Source organism: Orcinus orca, chromosome 2, assembly GCF_937001465.1.
Source record: "Orcinus orca chromosome 2, mOrcOrc1.1, whole genome shotgun sequence".
Lineage (NCBI taxonomy): Eukaryota > Metazoa > Chordata > Mammalia > Artiodactyla > Delphinidae > Orcinus > Orcinus orca.
Genome location: NC_064560.1, coordinates 61,680,051 through 61,697,344, shown reverse-complemented (window position 1 = coordinate 61,697,344; position 17,294 = coordinate 61,680,051). Strand labels below are relative to the sequence as shown.

Below are 17,294 nucleotides of genomic sequence, written 5' to 3'. Positions count from 1 at the left end.
TTCAGCCAAGGGAGACCCTGAGCAACTGGACACAGGCCATCACTCTCCACCCTGCTGGAGTCCAGGCCTGTGGGGGTGGAGGTGCTCAGCTAGTCCCACCCCTGGGGCTTGGGGCTTGTCTCCAGCTGCTGTCCCTTCCACACCCCACCTAAAGAAGGCTCTGAACGCCTCGGGAGGTGGACTTTGGGCACTTACAGGTAGGCAGGACATCATGTGGGCATGTAACTCGCCCCAGCCCTCACCCGCACCCCATCCTGGACGCAGCCCCAGGTCCTGGGAAGAACATCACCACACTGGAGACCAGGCCTGGTTTGCATAGTCTGCACGTTTAATCACTTTAAAACCTCTAACATTACCTCGTGTCCATTAAATAGAACCAACAATGCTGGGCCTGTTTAAATTACAAGAAAAAAAAAAAAAAATCACTGTGCACCAACCCAGTATCTTACAAAACCAGCTGGGCTGGCCACAAGGGTGGGGGGGATGGGAGAGGTGGGGGTGCCCCTGGGCAGGTGGCTGGGTGTCAGGAGGGGCTAGGGGAGAGAAAGAAAAGGGGGCTCCCAAACGGGAGGGGACTGATTGTCCTAATGGGAGGGGTACAAAAGGCACGTCAGAAGAGGGGGCCTTGGGGGGCAGGACAGGTCAGTGCTTTCTCCACCAGGGCACAGTGTTGGAAGGGGCTCAGTGCCACTGCCTGCCCACCCCTGGCACTTGGAGAACCACTGACCCATGAGCCCTTGGCACGAGGAGCCCCATCTGAAATGGACGACAGCCTGCCCCTTCTATCGTACTCCTCCTTTCCTAGGGCCCGCCTGGCCTGGCCTGCCTCTTCAGGACCCGGGGCTCAGCTACTCCTCAGCAACACGCTGCAGACCCCCACACCTCAGGGCCAGGGCAGCCGGGGGGAACAGCAGGGTGGGAAGTGGGTGTGGGAAGGTGGATGGTCCAGCTGCTACCCCCATTAAAAATACCAAAAAAAAAAAAAAAAAAAATCAGCATCTAAAGTGAAATAATCACAAAGTGAAAATATATCCTCAAACAGCCCCTGAGATCCCCACAGGGGAAAGCAGCATCGGGTGGGAGGCGGGAGAGGCCGGCTGGGCCACCGTCCCTCCCCACCACCCACCCAGGGGCTCCGGGACTGTGAGTGCCAACAGCCCAGGCAGCCCCGGGCTCAGAAAACAGGGACTTGGGCCCTGGCAGGAGAAGAGGGTGCCAGAGAGGGGAGGGTGGTCAGCATACCAGCACGGGGCTGGGCCAGCCTCACTCAGCAGGCAGCCAGCTGTAGTGGAGGTGGGCAAAGGGACACACACATGTGTGCACACACGTGTGCACCCTGGAAGTGCCTGCCTTGCCTTGGTCCCTTCCTTCGCTTACTGCTTCTGCCCGAGGCTCACCAGAGGTGGGGGACGGGGTCAGGGATGCAAAAGCCCTTAGAGAGGTGGCCTCCTCCTTCAAATACCCCCTAGGCCAGCCTCCCTGCTGCCTGGATGGGGACCATTATTGCTTTAGAGGGACAGGGAAGGGGCGAGAACTGCAGCCCGGGTCAGGAATCCCATAAGGGAAGGGCTGCCCCTCTTCACTCCGCAGGGAACTCTGGCTGGGGCCTGGACCTTGGAAAGCTGCCCTAAAGGTTTCACTCCTTTCTCCACACGCAGGCGTGCTGGGGGTGGGCAGAGGCCCTCCCCTGCTCCCCAGCTGGTCCTGGGGTCCCACCTCAGGCAGCCGGGGGGCCCAAGGGTAGGGTGGGAAGCCGTCTCTGCCTCTCTTGCCTCCCAGCTGGGGTCCAAACCCAGTCCCAAGATAAAAAAATACTTTGGTGAATTAAAAAGTGCCCCAGGAGGGGATGGGCTCGAAGGGGCGGGCAGTAGGCGCTCGTCAAAGGGCGCTCTGGTCTTTAATAAAGGCGGTCCTCTCGCCCCGGCCCTCGTCCTCTTCTGAGTCGGACGGGCACTCCTCCTGCCAGGCTTCGGGGGGCAGCCCCTTGTAGGAGATGAGGCCACGGTCCATGGTGTACACCTTCACCCCTCGGAAGCTGAAGCCCGAGCGCAGCTGCAGGACCAGGAAGACAGTGACGAAGACCAGCACGATGAAGGCGCAGCTGAGGCCGGCCACCACCTCGGGCAGGTGTGAGGGCAGCAGCCCCTCCCGCAGCCGCGGCTCTGCCTCCACCTCCGCGGGCGGCGGCTGCTGCGGCTGTGGCGACTCACGGCTGCTCTGGCTTTGCCGGGAGCACGTCTGCTCCACAGGGTCCAGGGAGGCGTGGCTGGGGCAGCTGAGGCAGTCTGTGGGGGCTGGCCCCTGGCATGTGGCACACGAGGCGTGGCAGGGGGCACAGACGCTGGCCCGGATGATCTCCACGTTGTTCTCGGTGCTGTAGTGCGTGTCGAGGACTTGGGGAGTGAAGCCTGGAGGGCAGCGCTGGACACAGCTCTTCTGGTGCAGGGAGAAGCCTTCCTCGCACACTGCCGGCACGGGGCAGAAGGTGGGCGTCAGCCAAGCCGCCCATGGCTGTTGGGCCCTGAGCCCCACGACAGTGGCAGCCTGTGGACCTGCAGCCCCAGGCAGTCACTGCTGTCCCCAGGAGCTCCCACCCGCCCCAGGACTGTGGTCACCCTGGGGTCCCAGCATCCCTTCACACCCCTTTTCCTCCTTTAGGACAGGCGTCCTCTGTCCCCAGCCGCAGGTTCCCAAGCCCTTGCAGCACCCACGACTGACCCACACAGGCCTGGCTGGACGTGAGGGTCTTGCAGCCGATGCTCTCAGGAGGTGTGGGCAGCCCCTCGGGGACCGTGCCGTACAGCACGAGGGTGAACTTGGTCAGTGTCCCTAATTGAGGGGGGAAGCAAAAGTCAGAAGCCACGCCCAGCACCCCAGACTCCGCCAGCGCCCCTCCTCCATCCCCAGCCCTCGAGCACCCCCAATACCATAGTTATTTGCTTCACTGGTGTTTTCTATCTCCAGGACCCACTCGCCAGAGGGGTCCTCGTCCCAGGAATGGGTCGTCATGAAGGCCCAGTCGTTAAACCCGTCTGCAGAGTAGTCGTGCGGCCTGGGGAGGAAGGTGCACATGGCTGCCTGAGGCCTCGGCAGACCCCAGCCAGGCGACACCGAGCCCACAGCACACGGACCACACCCCCTCCCCCGGTGCAGCAGAACCCCGCTGGGCTGGAAGTGCCTGCTGGGTGTTTCCCAGGACGCCAAATGTTCTCAACCAGAAGATTCTGGAAATGTGCAAGGGTACTACACATGGGAAGGCACACAGACATGGCATTTAATGGGCAGAATCAGGGATTCCTGCAACATGGGACAGTCCCATAGGACAAAAACCATCCTTCCCAAAATGCCAACAGGGGAAAAGTATTTGGTGCCCTTCAGGGCTGTGTGAGTGAATGAACGAATGCACGTGGATGTGAGGGACAGGACAAGCTGGACAGAGGAGAGGGCAAGCACCTGGCGGCCAGCAGGGTGGAGCGGGTGCCCATGGGGCTGACCAGGTGGATGGCCAGGTCACCGCGGCGGTTGTAGGACAGGGTGAGCCGCGCCTGAGTGTGTTCCAGCCGCGTGATGTGGCTGGGCTCCCCCACGCAGGCGGTCACAGTCTTCCGCACCTCCAGACGCTTCCCGATGTCCCTGCGCAGAGAGCACCGTGATGGTCTATCAGCCTGGCCCAGGGGGACCAGCGGGCACCCCTGCGCCCCTCAGGTCCCACCTGCCCCCTCCCAGCCAGGGTCCAGCCCTCACTTGGGCTCAGTGAGGATGTCGATGATGCACTTCCGCTGAGGGGTCACCGTCGTCCAGTTCTGGGCCAGAGCCACCATGGCACCTGCGTCCAGTAACCCGTAGCCATACGAATGGCTCACTGTGGGGCAGGGAAGGCGGGGTCAGCTGGGAGGCACACAGGGCCCCCGCAACTCCCAATCCAGCCCTGTCCTCACCTTTGCGGCCCACACCATTGGTGGCCCAGTCGTTAGCATTGAGGTGGGCTGGCTTTGAGGTCTGTACCACCAGGTGCTGCATGTCCCGCCAGGTGAGGTTCTTACTGCAGAGGAGGGACGGAGAGGCTTGGGGGCTGTCTCTTCGGAGAGAAGCTGGAGACCAAGGCCTGCCTGGCAGGGGGCGCTGGTGGGGACAGGGTTGCGCCTCAGCCCCCACCCACTTACTTGGCCTCCAGGGTGAGTGCGATGATGCCCGCTGCCAAGGGGGCAGAGGCAGAGGTGCCTGTGTGAGACTCCGTACACTTCTGCCGCAGATCAGTGGTCACCTACCAGGAGGACAATGATGTTGGGCCTGTAATGCGGGGAGGGCACCAGAGGGGGGCCACCTGCCTGCCCTCCCTCTGTCCACAGGCCCTAAGCACCATAAACAGGAGTGGGGAGCCAGGGCCAAGAAACCCTGGTCCCACCTGCTGCCTTGCTAACTTGCTGTAGACAGGCCGATGCCTGGCCCTTTCCCGAGGAATGAGAGGATTGAACTGAAGGTTGGCGATCATTAAGAGCAATGCATATTTTTAAGGAGAGTCTTCTCAGGGGGTTCACCGATGGCTCCACAGTCACCAGGAGTCTTGGAGAGCTCCCTAGCCCCCATCCCATGATGCTTTAGCCACCACCACCCAGCCACGTGCGGGTGGAAGGCAGATGGGGTTGGAAAGGGGGCCCCGGGCAGAGCCAGCAAGCAGCCTCGTTTCCCCAGCCGCCACCCCGGGGCAGGACTCACGATCTGCTTCTCGTTCTGGTTTCCACTGCTGTAGGTTGTGGCCAGCGTGGACGAGCAGGCCTCACTGTACCAGGGCACGTTGCCGGACTGCGTGGCGCTGCTGATGGACAGCGTGTAGATGCTGTTGGTGTAGCCGTCGCAGTTGCAGCTGTCATGTTCCCGGCCCCCGTTCCCAGAGGCCCAGACAAAGATGGAGCCCAGCCCCCCGCGGCCCTGTGGACAGAGTGGGCTGGGGTCACTCGAGAACAGGACTTGGGGGAGGCCTGGCAGGAAGATGCTGCTTGAGGCTGAGAAGGATGGAGCCTCCTTCTCCGGGGACTCTCTATCCAGCCTCTGTTCCCCTGGGAGACCCCTGGTGGATCTCAACCTTTTTTGCACAGAAAAAAAGAGACCCAGACCACCAACCAAAATGCTCTGAGTGGTGATTCCAAAGGGTGGAATTATGGGTAATTAGTATTTACTTTTCTCTTTTTCTGTCTTTCTAGTTCCTTAACATTTTAATAACATTTAATAAACAAACTTTGTGTAAATTAAAATTAAACACAAGAATAAATAAATAGGAACAGAAAAAAACAAAGAACTATGGAAAAGGTAGCGCCTAGTTTGCCCCCAGAGGCTGGGCCTGGTTTCTAGGGTGGGGCCAGGACCCCCACCTCACCTGGCTGACCCCCCGGAAGAAGGCCTCCTCAGCAAGGCGGGCTGGCCCATCCACGGTCTTGCCGTCGTCCTCGGGGCCCCAACTGGCGCTGTAGATGTGGATGTGGTTGGGATTCAGGCCCAGCGAGCGTGCCTCTACCGCATCTGTCACTTCACCGTCCAGCATGCGCACCCCTGGTCATGGAGGGGGGCGGGGAGAGGGATGCTGCGTGGGTCCAGCTGCCAGGAGCACTCCCTGGAGCACACCCAGCCTTGCACCCAGAGGATGGGCAGGGGAGGGCAGAGGATGGTGCTGGGAAACCCTGAGCCCCTAACTCCCTGGCCAGCCTGTGCCTTTCGAAGACAAGACGCAGGGGAAAAGGGGAGAGCTCCCTGGGCCCCAACTACACATTCTGGACTAGGATGAGTCTCTGGGGTCCCAAAGGAGCATGGTCATCAAGGCCTGCCATGTAAGGACTCGGAGTGGACAGTGAGGAGTTAGGGAGACTCCTGCTAAGAAACACTCCCTCCACCCCACAGCACAGGGCCACCAGCACAGGGGGTTCAGCTTTTTGAGTTACTAAGAACCCTCTAAAGAAGAGCCGTGCAGTCAAAAGGATCCACAGCAGGAAAGTGGCAGACACTGGGTGGATGGGAAGTGAACAGAGAAGAATCCCACTGGAAGGGTCGTCCCAAAGACCGGGTGGCCAAGGCCTACACCCACCTCCAATACGGGCATTGTAGGCCACGCCTACGCCACAGACACCGTTGTTGGCCACTGCAGCCACCTCGCCTGCACACCGTGTGCCATGCCTGCCGGGGCCAAGAGCACAGCATTAACAGTGGACAGAGCATGGTGGGTGCAGCCTGAGGAGCAGGAAGGGCCACATGCACGCCCCTCTACCTTTGCTGTCCCACATCTGTACACAGACCACACCCCCCCTCCTCTTGGCCTATGGCCACCTCCACTCAGACCGAACCTTCCCTCAGAGCCCCAGCTAGACCAGGACTATGGAAAAGACTTCAGCCTCTCAGGAAGGGCACATCTGCTTCCTCAGCGGAAAACAGAAGGGAAGCAGATTCTTACCTGTTGTCATTCATCTGCGTGTACCGAGGCTGGGGGTCAGGGTCCTGGTCATTGACATCGAAGCTGGCCCCAGGATCCTGGAAAGGACATGGCCATTATCAGGGTCAGCCTGAACTCACCAGCAGAACAGGACCATCCCTGGACTCCCCTCGCCAGGGATGGCTACCTCCCTCCCTGACCTCCTCACATAATTGCCTGCCAAGTCCGGGTGGTTCTTCTCGATGCCATCGTCCAGAATGGAGACCACGATGCCACGCCCCGTGTAGCCCTGGGCCCAGGCCTCCTTCACGTTCAGGTCCCGCTGGGTGACACCAGACTGCAGAGACACCCACCCCCGTCACCCAGCACTTACGAGATGTGGTTGCTGGGTGAGGTTACTGGAACCTTGGAGAATCCCTTTGCCACCCCCAAAAGCTCCTTCTCCACCCGCCCCTACTCCTCAAATGCCACCACTGATTGTCTGGGCTCATGGAATTATAAAGAACTCTGGGAGGGTGCTCCCCAGGGCTCAGCAGGATGGGCTGGAGAAAGATTACTCAGCAGACAGAGGAAGACTGACAGGAGGCCTTGAAGTCAGCCTCACCCACTCACGGGACCCCTCAGTGGATGGATGGATGGATGTGCCAGGCAGGCAACGTACCAGGTACCACTGCTGGGGAAACTTGGGGTCCGTGGGCTCCTGGTACACGTCCCGTTTGGTCCGTCGCTTTGCCACCTGCTGCTCCAGCCACTGTACCTGTGAGGGAGTGAGGGAGAGATGGTGTGGCTGGAGGAACGGGGAGGGAGAGCGAGGCCTCCTGAGAACGGAAAGGGAAGGGTGGCAGCAGGAGGGGCTGGGGCCGCACTCACTTGAGGTTCCCGCTGCAGCCGGCTGTGCCGCGGGCGGTGAGGTGACAGGGACCGCTTTGTCACCGCTCGATGCCAGAAGTGGTAATAGTCGCCGAAGATCTGCAACAGAGCAGGGAGACTGAGCCGGGCTTTCCATCTGCCAGTCCCCATGGAGGCGGGGGATGGGGGTGGACAACCGGCTGCAAGGGGAGGCTCACCACGGCAGGGGGTGGTGGGCATCTGCTCCCCACCCAGGACCCCGCAAGGAGGTGCAGGGGGCCGAGGGGGACTCACCCCCCTGGGATACACTGGTCCACTGAGCAACCTAGGCTAGAAGCCCCAGCGCAGGACAAGCCACCCATAACATGCCTACTACCCAGATGCCCCTGAGAAGACAAGCCCCAGAGTTCCTGCTCTGGGTGCTGGAACCCCTGCCCTCATTGGCCCCACCCCCTGGCGATGTCCTATGCCTCGGCCAGCAGGAGGGAAGAACACCTACCTGGCCCAGGTTGAGGAAGCCATGCTTGCGTGCCACACTGTCAGCCACGGCTGGGCCTCCAGGAATGCGCACGGCCCAGGTATTGGTGAAGACCTTCTGGCCACGGGCATCGGCCGCCAGCAGGACCAAGGCTCCTGCTGCTGCTACCACCCATAGCAACCAGGGCCTCAGCTCCATGGGGGGGACAGGTGGCCGGGACCCCGGAGCCCCCGTCTCCTTGGCCTGGTCACAGGGCCTCGGCTCCCGCGTGCCTGCTCACTGCCTGTGGCCCGGGGCTGACTGGCGGGGGCATGGGACCAAGACGGGCGGGACTGCGCGGGGAGGATGAGGGCTGCCGGTTCTGAGAGGAACAAGGGAGGAGAAGAGGGAGAGTCAGTCGCTCCCCAGCCACACACTAAAGCTGCCTTCCCACCCCACGGCTCACTCCAGGCCTGAAAGGGGCTCTGGCGGGGAGGGGTGAAAATCCAGGCCCCCAAGGTGAGCCGGATAGATGGACAGAAGGACTGCCTCCACACGCAAGAATACGGAAGTGGGATGAAGAGGACCAAGACTTGAGTCCCTCAAAGTAAGAAGCAACAACTGAATAAATGCTTGCCAGAATTAAAGTCAAAAAGGTGGGTTAGGGACTTCCCTGGTGGCGCAGTGTTAAGAATCCGCCTGCCAATGCAGGGGACACGGGTTCGAGCCCTGGTCTGGGAAGATGCCGCGGAGGAACTAAGCCCGTGTGCCACAACTACTGAGCCTGCGCTCTAGAGCTCGCGAACCATAACTACTGAGCCCGCATGTCACAACTACTGCAGCCCATGTGCCTAGAGCCCGTGCTCTACAACAAGAGAAGCCACCGCAATGAGAATCCCGCACACCGCAACGAAGAGTAGCCCCTGCTCGCCGCAACTAGAGAAAGCCCGTGCGCAGCAACAAAGACCCAATGCAGCCAAATATAAATTAATTAATTAATTTTATTATTTTTTTAAAAAGGTGGGTTATAGGGACTTCCCTGGTGGCACAGTGGTTGAGAGTCCGCCTGCCGATGCAGGGGACACGGGTTCGTGCCCCGGTACGGGAAGATCCCACATGCCGTGGAGCGGCTGGGCCCGTGAGCCATGGCCACTGAGGCTGCGCATCTGGAGCCTGTGCTCCGCAACGGGAGCGGCCACAACAGTGAGAGGCCCGTGTGCCGCAAAAAAAAAAAAAAAAAAAACCCTCCTGCCACTGCAGGGGACAGGGGTTTGAGCCCTCGTCAGGTAAGATCCCACATGCCGCAGAGCAACTAAGCCCGTGGGCCACAACTACTAAGCCCTCGTGCCACAACTACTGAAGCTTGCACTCCTAGAGCCCAGGTTCCACAACAAGAGAAGCCACCGTAATGAGAAGCCCTTGCACCACAACGAAGAGGAGCCCCCGCTAGCCACAACTAGAGAAAGCCCGTGCACAGCAATGAAGACCCAACGCAGACAAAAATTAATTAATTAATTATTTTTTTAAAAAGTGGGTTATAGGGCTTCCCTGGTGGCGCAGTGGTTGAGAGTCCGCCTGCCGATGCAGGGGACGTGGGTTCGTGCCCCGGTCCGAGAGGATCCCACATGCCGCGGAGCGGCTGGGCCCGCGAGCCATGGCCGCTGAGCCTGCGCGTCCGGAGCCTGTGCTCCGCAATGGGAGAGACCACAACGGTGAGAGGCCCGCGTACCGTTAAAAAAAAAAAAAAAAAAAAAAAAAAAAAGTGGGTTATAAAGCAGTAGGTACCTATAATCCCGTTTTGTTTTTAGAAAACTATTTATACATGTATATTTATATAAAACCACAAAACATAATCTGGAAGGACACATGCTAACAATCGTTCTCTCAAGGTGGTGAGAATTATGAGTAATTGTTATTTTCTTTTGTGTCATGTATATTTTCCAAATTACCCAGGTATATTTTATAAAGGAATAAAATGTTGGCTTTTTAAAGTTTTTTAATGGGCGGTGTCTACACAGCTCACTAGCGCTTCCTAGTTCAGCAAAGGAGAACCAGCCATAGGGAGTTACCTGCAAAGACCCACAGCCCCTGGCAAGAAAGAGTGGGTAACCTAAGGTGGGATGGGGGCTTTGGGGGCTGAGCACGGGGAGGGGGGATCGCAGTGGCTTCACCCTCCCTCTTTGGCCCAGACCATCAGCAAAGTCAGGGGCTCAGGCTCTTTTTTTATACAGTTTCCTGGGAAACACTGGGGCCACCCAGCCCTGGCCTGCAGGCCTCTAGCAGCCCCCTCGGTCGCTCCACACCCACCAGCCTTGCGTAATCTGAGCCCGGGCAGCCAGGGCAAACACTAGCTGCTAAGCCAGGAGCGCCAAGGTGAAGCTGAATCAATAGTCCGAGTGTTGTTTTTCCTCCTTCAGCAAACAGACAGCAGGACCTCTCTGCCTGGGGCCACATAACTGTCCCCACATAGGGCCCCTGGCTAGCCAGAAGCCAAGCCCCTGGGGTGGGGAGAAGCTGGGGAAGGTCCCCGTGGGGCTTCCGGAGGTGTCCCGCCTCAGTGCCAAGCTTGTTGAGCAGAGCGCCTGCCTACACGGCCCCGGATGCCCCCACCACTCCCAGGGCCCAGCCCCAAAGGAGGCCACTCTGCTGGACGGCAAAATGAAGCTCCCCATCTCACCCGGGCCCCGGAGAGCTGGACAGCCGGGCTCACCACTGGGAACACTCCTTTTCCAGAGACTGCCCTCAGCCACAGTCAGCCTCCCTGCCTGCTCCTGCTGCAGTCCCACCCTGCAGGCTGGAGAGACTCAACACACAATTCCTGGAGTATTTTCAGTTTACACCAAAATAACCTGACAGCTGATGGCAGGAGGCATCCACAATGCAGCTCCTCCTCACCCTGGATGGGCAGAGTCCATAGGGTTCCCGGACAGGCCTGGAAGCCACAGCCCCATGATGCCTTGGGCGACCAAGTTCCGGAAAGCTGGTCTGAGCAATGGCTGGGCAGCCAGACATTCAGCCCTAGGGGGTGAAGGAAACCCAAGCCCCTCATTTAACAGAGGATGTGGAGCCCTAGGGGCTGAGCCAGATAGAAACAAGCCCTCTTCTCCCCTTCTTGCCACAAGAGCAGCCTCTTGGGTTCAGATGTCAAGAAAGACCATCTCCTGACCACAGTGCTGTGAGCCGTACTGGAACTCCCAAATCAAGACTGGGTTCATCTGTGCCCAGCCCAAGTTCCGGGACATTGTGGATGGAGCTGCAGTTGCTTGGTGGTAAAGGTGATTATTTAATTACCTTGCAGCACCCAAAAAGAAAGCGGGCTTCAGGCACAACCAAACAATTCCCCAAGAAAGGACCAGGCTTCATCTGCTCAGCATCCCCAGCCACGGTGAGCCGTAGATATGGCTTCCACAGAGCCTGAAGCCTCCAGACAGCCCTACCTCAGCATCCTGGAGGGCGGGAGGGAGGGAGGGAGGGAGGGAGGGAGGGAAGGAGGGAAGGAGGGAGGGAGAGAGGGAGGGAGGGAGGGAAGGAGGGAGGGAGGGAGAGAGGGAGGGAGGACCCCCTCCTAAATGAGCAGGCACTGAGAACAATGAATGAATGGGCTTCTCCCCACCCCCATCCCAGACTCTGACTCACCCTCTGAGTCCCAGTTCAGCTCAAACCCGGAGGCTTGCTGTAGTTCCAGCCTCCTGTGAGGCCCTCTCACATGGGAGTCAGCTCCAGGCTGTGGCCACAGAGAGACCTGTGGGTGCTCTTTGTGGCTGTGTTCTAGGTCAAAGCCCTTTTCTCCAGTCCCAGGAACCTCCTGACACAGACACCCACTCCGAGGCACCCGAACTGAACCTCCCCCAGGTCCAGCTGCTGTTTCCCAGGCCCTGGGGGTCTGGCGTGGACAGGGCTGCCTGGGAAACCTGGTCCCGTCTCTCTTTCCAGCAAAGAGACACCAAGCCAGGTCCTGTAACAGGCACTGAAGGCTGCGCTGAAATTCTGAATTCCAATCTTTACTCATTTTCTGTGTGATCTTAAGTCACTTCCTCTCTCTAGGCCTCAGTTTCCTAGATGGTAAAAACTGCTAGACCAGAGGTTTTCAAACTTTTTTTTAAAGCCACAGAATCTTTAAAAAATCAAATCTTATGTGGAAGCCCAATATAGGGTATCGTAAAACTTCGGCCACTCTGGTTGAGACGGGTCAGGCTTGGCTACTCTCCTATGCTGTGCCCACACCTGGCCAGCAGCTGCCCAGCCCTCACTAGGCCACATCACCTGGGTTCCCCTCCCACTTCCCAAGTCAGAAAGAATTCTGACACCCTCCGGTGGAGGAGGGTCTGCACCCCCAGGGGCAAGGGTCTAGAGGATGGCGGGGAGAGCAGGTACTGACCTGACAAGTGACTGCTGTAAGACCTGTCTGGCAAGCAGGCCGCCCCTCAGTCCAGCCACCCCACGGGGGCAGCAGGGGTCTCGGCCAGGCCTCCGCGGGAGGCAGCCCCGGAACCTACCTGAGCCAGCCTCCCAGCGCCCGCGGATCCTGCACCTGAGTGTCTCGCCGCTCAGGTGTGCAGGCGGGGACGACGCCCGGGCGGTGAATAATCCCCTCCGCCTCGCGAACAGCGCTCCTCCCCTCCCCCGGCGGGAGCGCAGGCCCTCCCCAGCCGCGGAGTGGGCGAGCCGGCGGCGGCCCCCGAAGGACGGCCCGGAGGCGGGAGCACCCGGCGCCTCTGGAATTCTCTCGCCATCCCGCCCCCAGCGGGGGCCCCGCTGGCGCTTCCTGAGGTCAGAGGGCTTGCCCCGGCCCCAAGCGGAAAAGTACCGGCACCTACAAGGGCTGGGAGCCAAGCCGGGCCCGACGCTCTCAGGTGGGCTGCGGGGCGCCCTTCCTGCTCCCCGCGGCTTCACCCTCGGGGCCGGCCCGGGGGCCAGTTTCGAAAGCCGGACGGGCAGCCGGGCCCGGGCTGCCTCCGCGCCAGCGACCCCGACCCTCCCCCGCCTGCGCGCCCGGGCCGCGGAGCCAGCTCCTCAGGCAGAGCGGCCCAGTCCGGCCGGCTCGCCTCGGGCCCGGCTCCCGGCGCGCTGCCTCCACCGGGCCCCGCGCCCTCGCCGCTTACCCTAGGGAGCCCGGGCGGGGAAACTTTTCCAGGCGAGCGCCGCGGCGGCTCGGGCGCCCCTCGGCCGAGCGGAGAGACCGGCGGCGGGGCCTGGGCTCGACGCGGTCCCCGCGCCCGGCAGCAGCGTCACCGCGCGGAGGCGGGGAGGAGCGGCGGCGCGGCCTCGGCCGGGCCGGCGACCAGGGCAGGGCTCGGCCTCGGCCTCGGCTCCGGCTCCGGCGCGGGCGGGGGCAGCGGCCGGGCCGCGGCGGCGGCGCGGCTTGTTTACTCGGGCCGCTGTCAGCGGCTGCGGCGGCCCGGGCTCCTCCTCCTCCGCCGCCGCGCCCCCTCCCCCTCGCGGCGCCACCTCCGCGCTCCCCAGCAGCCGCCGCAGCCGTCCCGCCGCCCTGGCCCGCCGCGCCGCCCATGCCGCCCGGCCCCGGGCCCGCGTTCGGGGCCGGAGCGCCGCAGCCCCCGAGCTCCGGGCTCCGAGCGGCGGCCTTGCGGCCTTCCGGGGCGCCCACTGCCTCTGGCTCCCGGTCGGGGCAGGTAGGAAGTGGGGCCAGCGATCCCAAAGCCCTCGCGGCCGCCCGGCGCGTCGCCCAGGCCCCACTGCCCGCACCCCCGCCCCGGGCTCGGCTCTTCGCGCCGCGAGCTCCCCGGGCCGGCGGCCGCGGAGACCCGAACTCGGAACTCCTGGCAGGGGTTGGGAAGGGCTCGAGGCGTCACTCCGAGCCCAGTCTCGGCCGGATTCTGGGGAAGCTGGCCTTCTCCCCCCACTTCCCCACTCCTAAGCCACGAGTTTGGGCACGACCGAGTTAAGTGCCCTGGGATGACGCACCTGGGGTACCCCATCTGAGGTCGGGCTTCAGCGCGCCTGGGCAAACCTCCTCGTCGCCTACAGTTAGAGGACTCACGATTTTATTTGCATTTATATAGACAGGTGGATGAGCAGAACAAGTAGCCCATCCCCTTTTAATTTTTTAAAAACTTTTTTTTTAAACTCCAACCGCCTGCCAGGCACCAGGCCAGTCATTTTATATTATCTCCTTCTCATGTACATTATTTAATCTACATAATCCTTTCAGGCTGACATTATTAATCCCATTTTACAGATAAGGAAACTGAGGTGCACAAGGTTTAAATAATTTGCCCAAGATACCACAACTAGTAGGCCTCAGAGCCTGGAAGAGATCTAGGGCTTTGGCAGAGCCTGAATCTGAGCTACTTGCAATATACCAGCCGGCTCCTCTCCCTCCCTGGGTCCCTGCCCTAGAAAACGTCTGTGCTACTTGGCCGAGGCCACCACTGCTTGAGCTGAGAGAGAAAAGAGGGGAAATGTGGCCAAAAGCTCCCCAGGCTGGGTTATTCCAAGGTCGCAGAGCAGTCTCTGCCCATCCTTTCCTGCTCGCTTTGAGATAACCTGGCAGAACAATATTATCCTGTGACCTCTTCAACACCGGTTTGGGGATAATGACAAAAACGAGCACCGAACACTGCAGAGCATGTTCTCAGAGCGAGGAGTGGTTCTCAGCTCTTTCCGTGTGTTAAATTATTTCATCCTTACCACAAACCCTGCAAGGTGGATACAATTTTCCTTTAGGGATCTTTCATGTATCACTATCTATGGAGGAGGAAACTGAGGCCCAGAGAAGTTAAGTAACATTGTAAAGTAACTCACTAGGTGACAAGTCAACCAGCAAACCTGCGTTCAAAACCCTGCAGTACTATTTTATACTTTGCCACCTTAGACAAGTTATTTAATTCTCAGAGCCTCAATTTACCCCTCTGTAAAATGGAGATAATATTCAACTAGTGGGATAAGGTACTGTTTGGGCACCTGTACAAACAGTGCAAAAACCAGAAACTCAGGGAAGAATGTTGGGTCCTAAAAGTTGAGCCGGGGGCTTCCCTGGTGGCGCAGTGGTTGAGAGTCCGCCTGCCGATGCAGGGGACATGGGTTCGTGCCCCGGTCCGGGAGGATCCCACATGCCGCGGAGCAGCTGTGCCAGTGAGCCATGGCCGCTGAGCCTGCGCATCCGGAGCCTGCGCTCTGCAACGGGAGAGCCCACAGCGGAGAGAGGCCCGCGTATCCAAAAAAAAAAAAAAAAAACAAAAGTTGAGCCGGGAGATAAGTCCAGTTGGCCCCCTCTTGGAATGGGAACTGCCCCCCACAGGGAGCAAAGACTCCTAGGGGCCACCCTGGGGTGGCCCCAACTAGCAGCATCAGCCACAGTTGGGAAAACAATACTTCTTCAGTCAGACCTAGGCAGGAAGTGAGTCACGGTTCTTCCTAAGTCTGTGAGCAAGAGATCCCTATTTAGGGGGAAATAGGGACAGGGCTGGTTCCATCTAGCCTCGGAGTCCCGCAGTGCCCTTCCCCCTTGTCCTCAGACTTACAAGAAAGGTCAACCCGGAAAGAAAGCAATCCTGTCTGCCTCTAGGTGCCCCACCCATCCTGGAGGCTGGCCCCAGGGGAGCATCAGTGGGTCTGAGGGGGAGGAGGGGCTAGCCCTGTCTCAGACGGCTGCCACCCAGCAGAGGCACTGGAGCTTCCCAGTTTCTCCCGCCAGCCTGCCCCTCCAATCCTGCCTTTGGCATAAGGAGAATTCTTTCAACTGTTGCTCAGAGGTGCATCACTGAGGGGAGGAGAGAGGAGAGGACCGAGAGAGTGAGCCCTTGCCCCGGAGGATCTCCACCTTAGTCTTGCTCCTATTTTAGGGTTTCCCATACAACTGTACTTTATAACGATTCGGTTGTTAAAAAGAATGTGGAGGGAATTCCCAGGTGGTCCCGTGGTTAAGACTCTGTGCTTCCACTGCAGGGGGCAAGGGTTCAATCCCTGGTCAGGGAGCTAAGATCCCTCATGCCATGCGGCGTGGCCAAAAAACCCCAAAAAAGCAAAAGAGAAAAAGAATGTGGAAGACACCCTCCTTGCGAAAAGCCCTCTGGAGAGAATCCCAGCTTGCCACAGCTGGTGACTGCTAGCCAACTTCTTTTTCTCCTGGAGCAAGTCCTGTGGGCAGGTTTTGTTCTCTTTATCACTCCCAACAATTTGTCTGAGGCCTTAAAAGCCAGAAGGAAATAAACTGCCTGCAGAGCCCAGGTCCACTGACTTGGGGACCTAAGAGCCCAGGGGCCTCTGGATCACAGTTATCAGTTTTACACAGCAGTTAATAGGACAGGAGGCACCACGTGACAGAAGTCTAGCAACAGACTTGTTGGGGGGTGACCTGTGGGGTGGAGCAGGGCCTGATGGGTAAGGCCTGAGGGAGGAAGGGGCTGTGACCAGTTCCCACCTTCCCAGCAGGGGGCCAGAGGAGCTGTCTAGCCAGCCAGGCCTCTCTTTATCCTTGGATTTGGGGCTAACCTGGGAGACTCCCAAGAGCAACCGTTGTCCTATGGTAAAATCCACCCAGTCACCCTTACCTCAGGCACTCCCACTGTCCCCTTGGAGTGCTCCGGGGGACCCTTTCTCTCAAAATCTCTGCCCCACTCTCAGGCACCTCAAACAAAGCCTTCGCAGCAGCACCCACACCTGGGCTTTTTCTTTTTTCTTCTTCTTTTTTTTTTTTTTTGGCTGCACCACTCGGCATGCAGGATCTTAGTTCCCGACCAGGGATCGAACCCACGACCCCTGCAGTGGAAGCGCAGAGTCTTAACCACTGGACTGCCAGGGAAGTCCCCCCACACCTGGTTTTAATCAAAATGTCTGCACCACATCCACACATGCATAGAAGAGCAGACAACAAAATTTAATTGGTATTTTCTCTAAAAGGGTGGGATTTGAGAGCTTTTTGTTGTCTTCTTTTTGCTTACCTGCATTTTCAGGAATTTCTACAATAACTTTTAGAATAAGATAATTAAAATTTTAAGTCATGCAAAACTGAATAAAGCATGCCCATACTTCACCATCTAGCTCCAGAACAGCTGGGGTCCCTCCTGAACGCTGCTGGGGCAACAGTCAGCCTCCTCCTATCCCATCACTGGGCGGGGCCCTTCCAGTTCTGGCTAAACCACTTTGGGAAAACCTCCTTTATAGGACAGGAAAACAGGGTGTCTGTGTGGGTGGGGGGAGGAGCTAGAAGTGATGTGGTGGTGATGTATCTGGTCACACTGGGACAGGATTGCAGCACGGTCAGCCCTTCTCATGTTCCCAATTACTGGGCTAGCTCCGCACTTACCTTTCACCTGCTGGCTCTGCCGCCTCCCCAAGTCACTGGTCAGCTTAATGTTTCCCTTCTGCTGGCTCTGTGTCTTCTGCCTTGCCTTCAGTGCCCAGGCAGTGCTACCCACAATTGGGCACCAAATAGGTGCTTTGGGTGCAGTCTAGTCTGGCAGACATTCATTGGGCACCTGCTGAATGCTAGGCCCTGGGACCTCAAGCTGAGTCCGTTAGAACTTGTCCTCAGGAAGCCAGCGACCACCTCTGAGACATGACAGTATCTTCCTGAAGCTTCACCCTCCCTTCTGGCCTTGCAGCTCCAAC

The 17,294-nt window shown here is 59.2% G+C and overlaps 2 protein-coding genes across 6 annotated transcripts; both read right to left on the bottom strand.

The window, feature by feature from the left end:
* Positions 1-305: 305 nt before the first annotated feature.
* On the bottom strand, positions 306-17,007 carry FURIN (furin, paired basic amino acid cleaving enzyme). Of its 5 annotated transcripts, none has more exons than XM_012536202.3 (16): positions 16,990-17,007; positions 7,767-8,106; positions 7,289-7,387; positions 7,080-7,175; positions 6,627-6,755; positions 6,440-6,516; positions 6,077-6,165; positions 5,375-5,547; positions 4,717-4,929; positions 4,164-4,264; positions 3,939-4,042; positions 3,745-3,862; positions 3,454-3,633; positions 2,928-3,052; positions 2,719-2,829; positions 306-2,465 (listed from the first exon to the last, which is right to left on the bottom strand). In XM_012536202.3, exons 2-16 carry the CDS (start codon positions 7,941-7,943, stop codon positions 1,879-1,881), a joined length of 2,379 nt encoding a protein of 792 aa, XP_012391656.1. In that variant the 5' UTR covers positions 7,944-8,106; positions 16,990-17,007; the 3' UTR covers positions 306-1,878. The 5 variants fall into 5 exon arrangements, with proteins under 5 accessions (XP_012391656.1, XP_033258778.1, XP_012391658.1 ...); XM_033402887.1 differs by lacking the exon at positions 16,990-17,007 and adding an exon at positions 16,713-16,755; XM_012536204.3 differs by lacking the exon at positions 16,990-17,007 and adding an exon at positions 13,647-13,758.
* LOC125963463 (atherin-like) lies at positions 11,809-16,630 on the bottom strand. Its single transcript, XM_049705842.1, has 2 exons — positions 16,625-16,630; positions 11,809-13,595 (listed from the first exon to the last, which is right to left on the bottom strand). Exons 1-2 carry the CDS (start codon positions 16,628-16,630, stop codon positions 12,828-12,830), a joined length of 774 nt encoding a protein of 257 aa, XP_049561799.1. The 3' UTR covers positions 11,809-12,827.
* Positions 17,008-17,294: the final 287 nt, after the last annotated feature.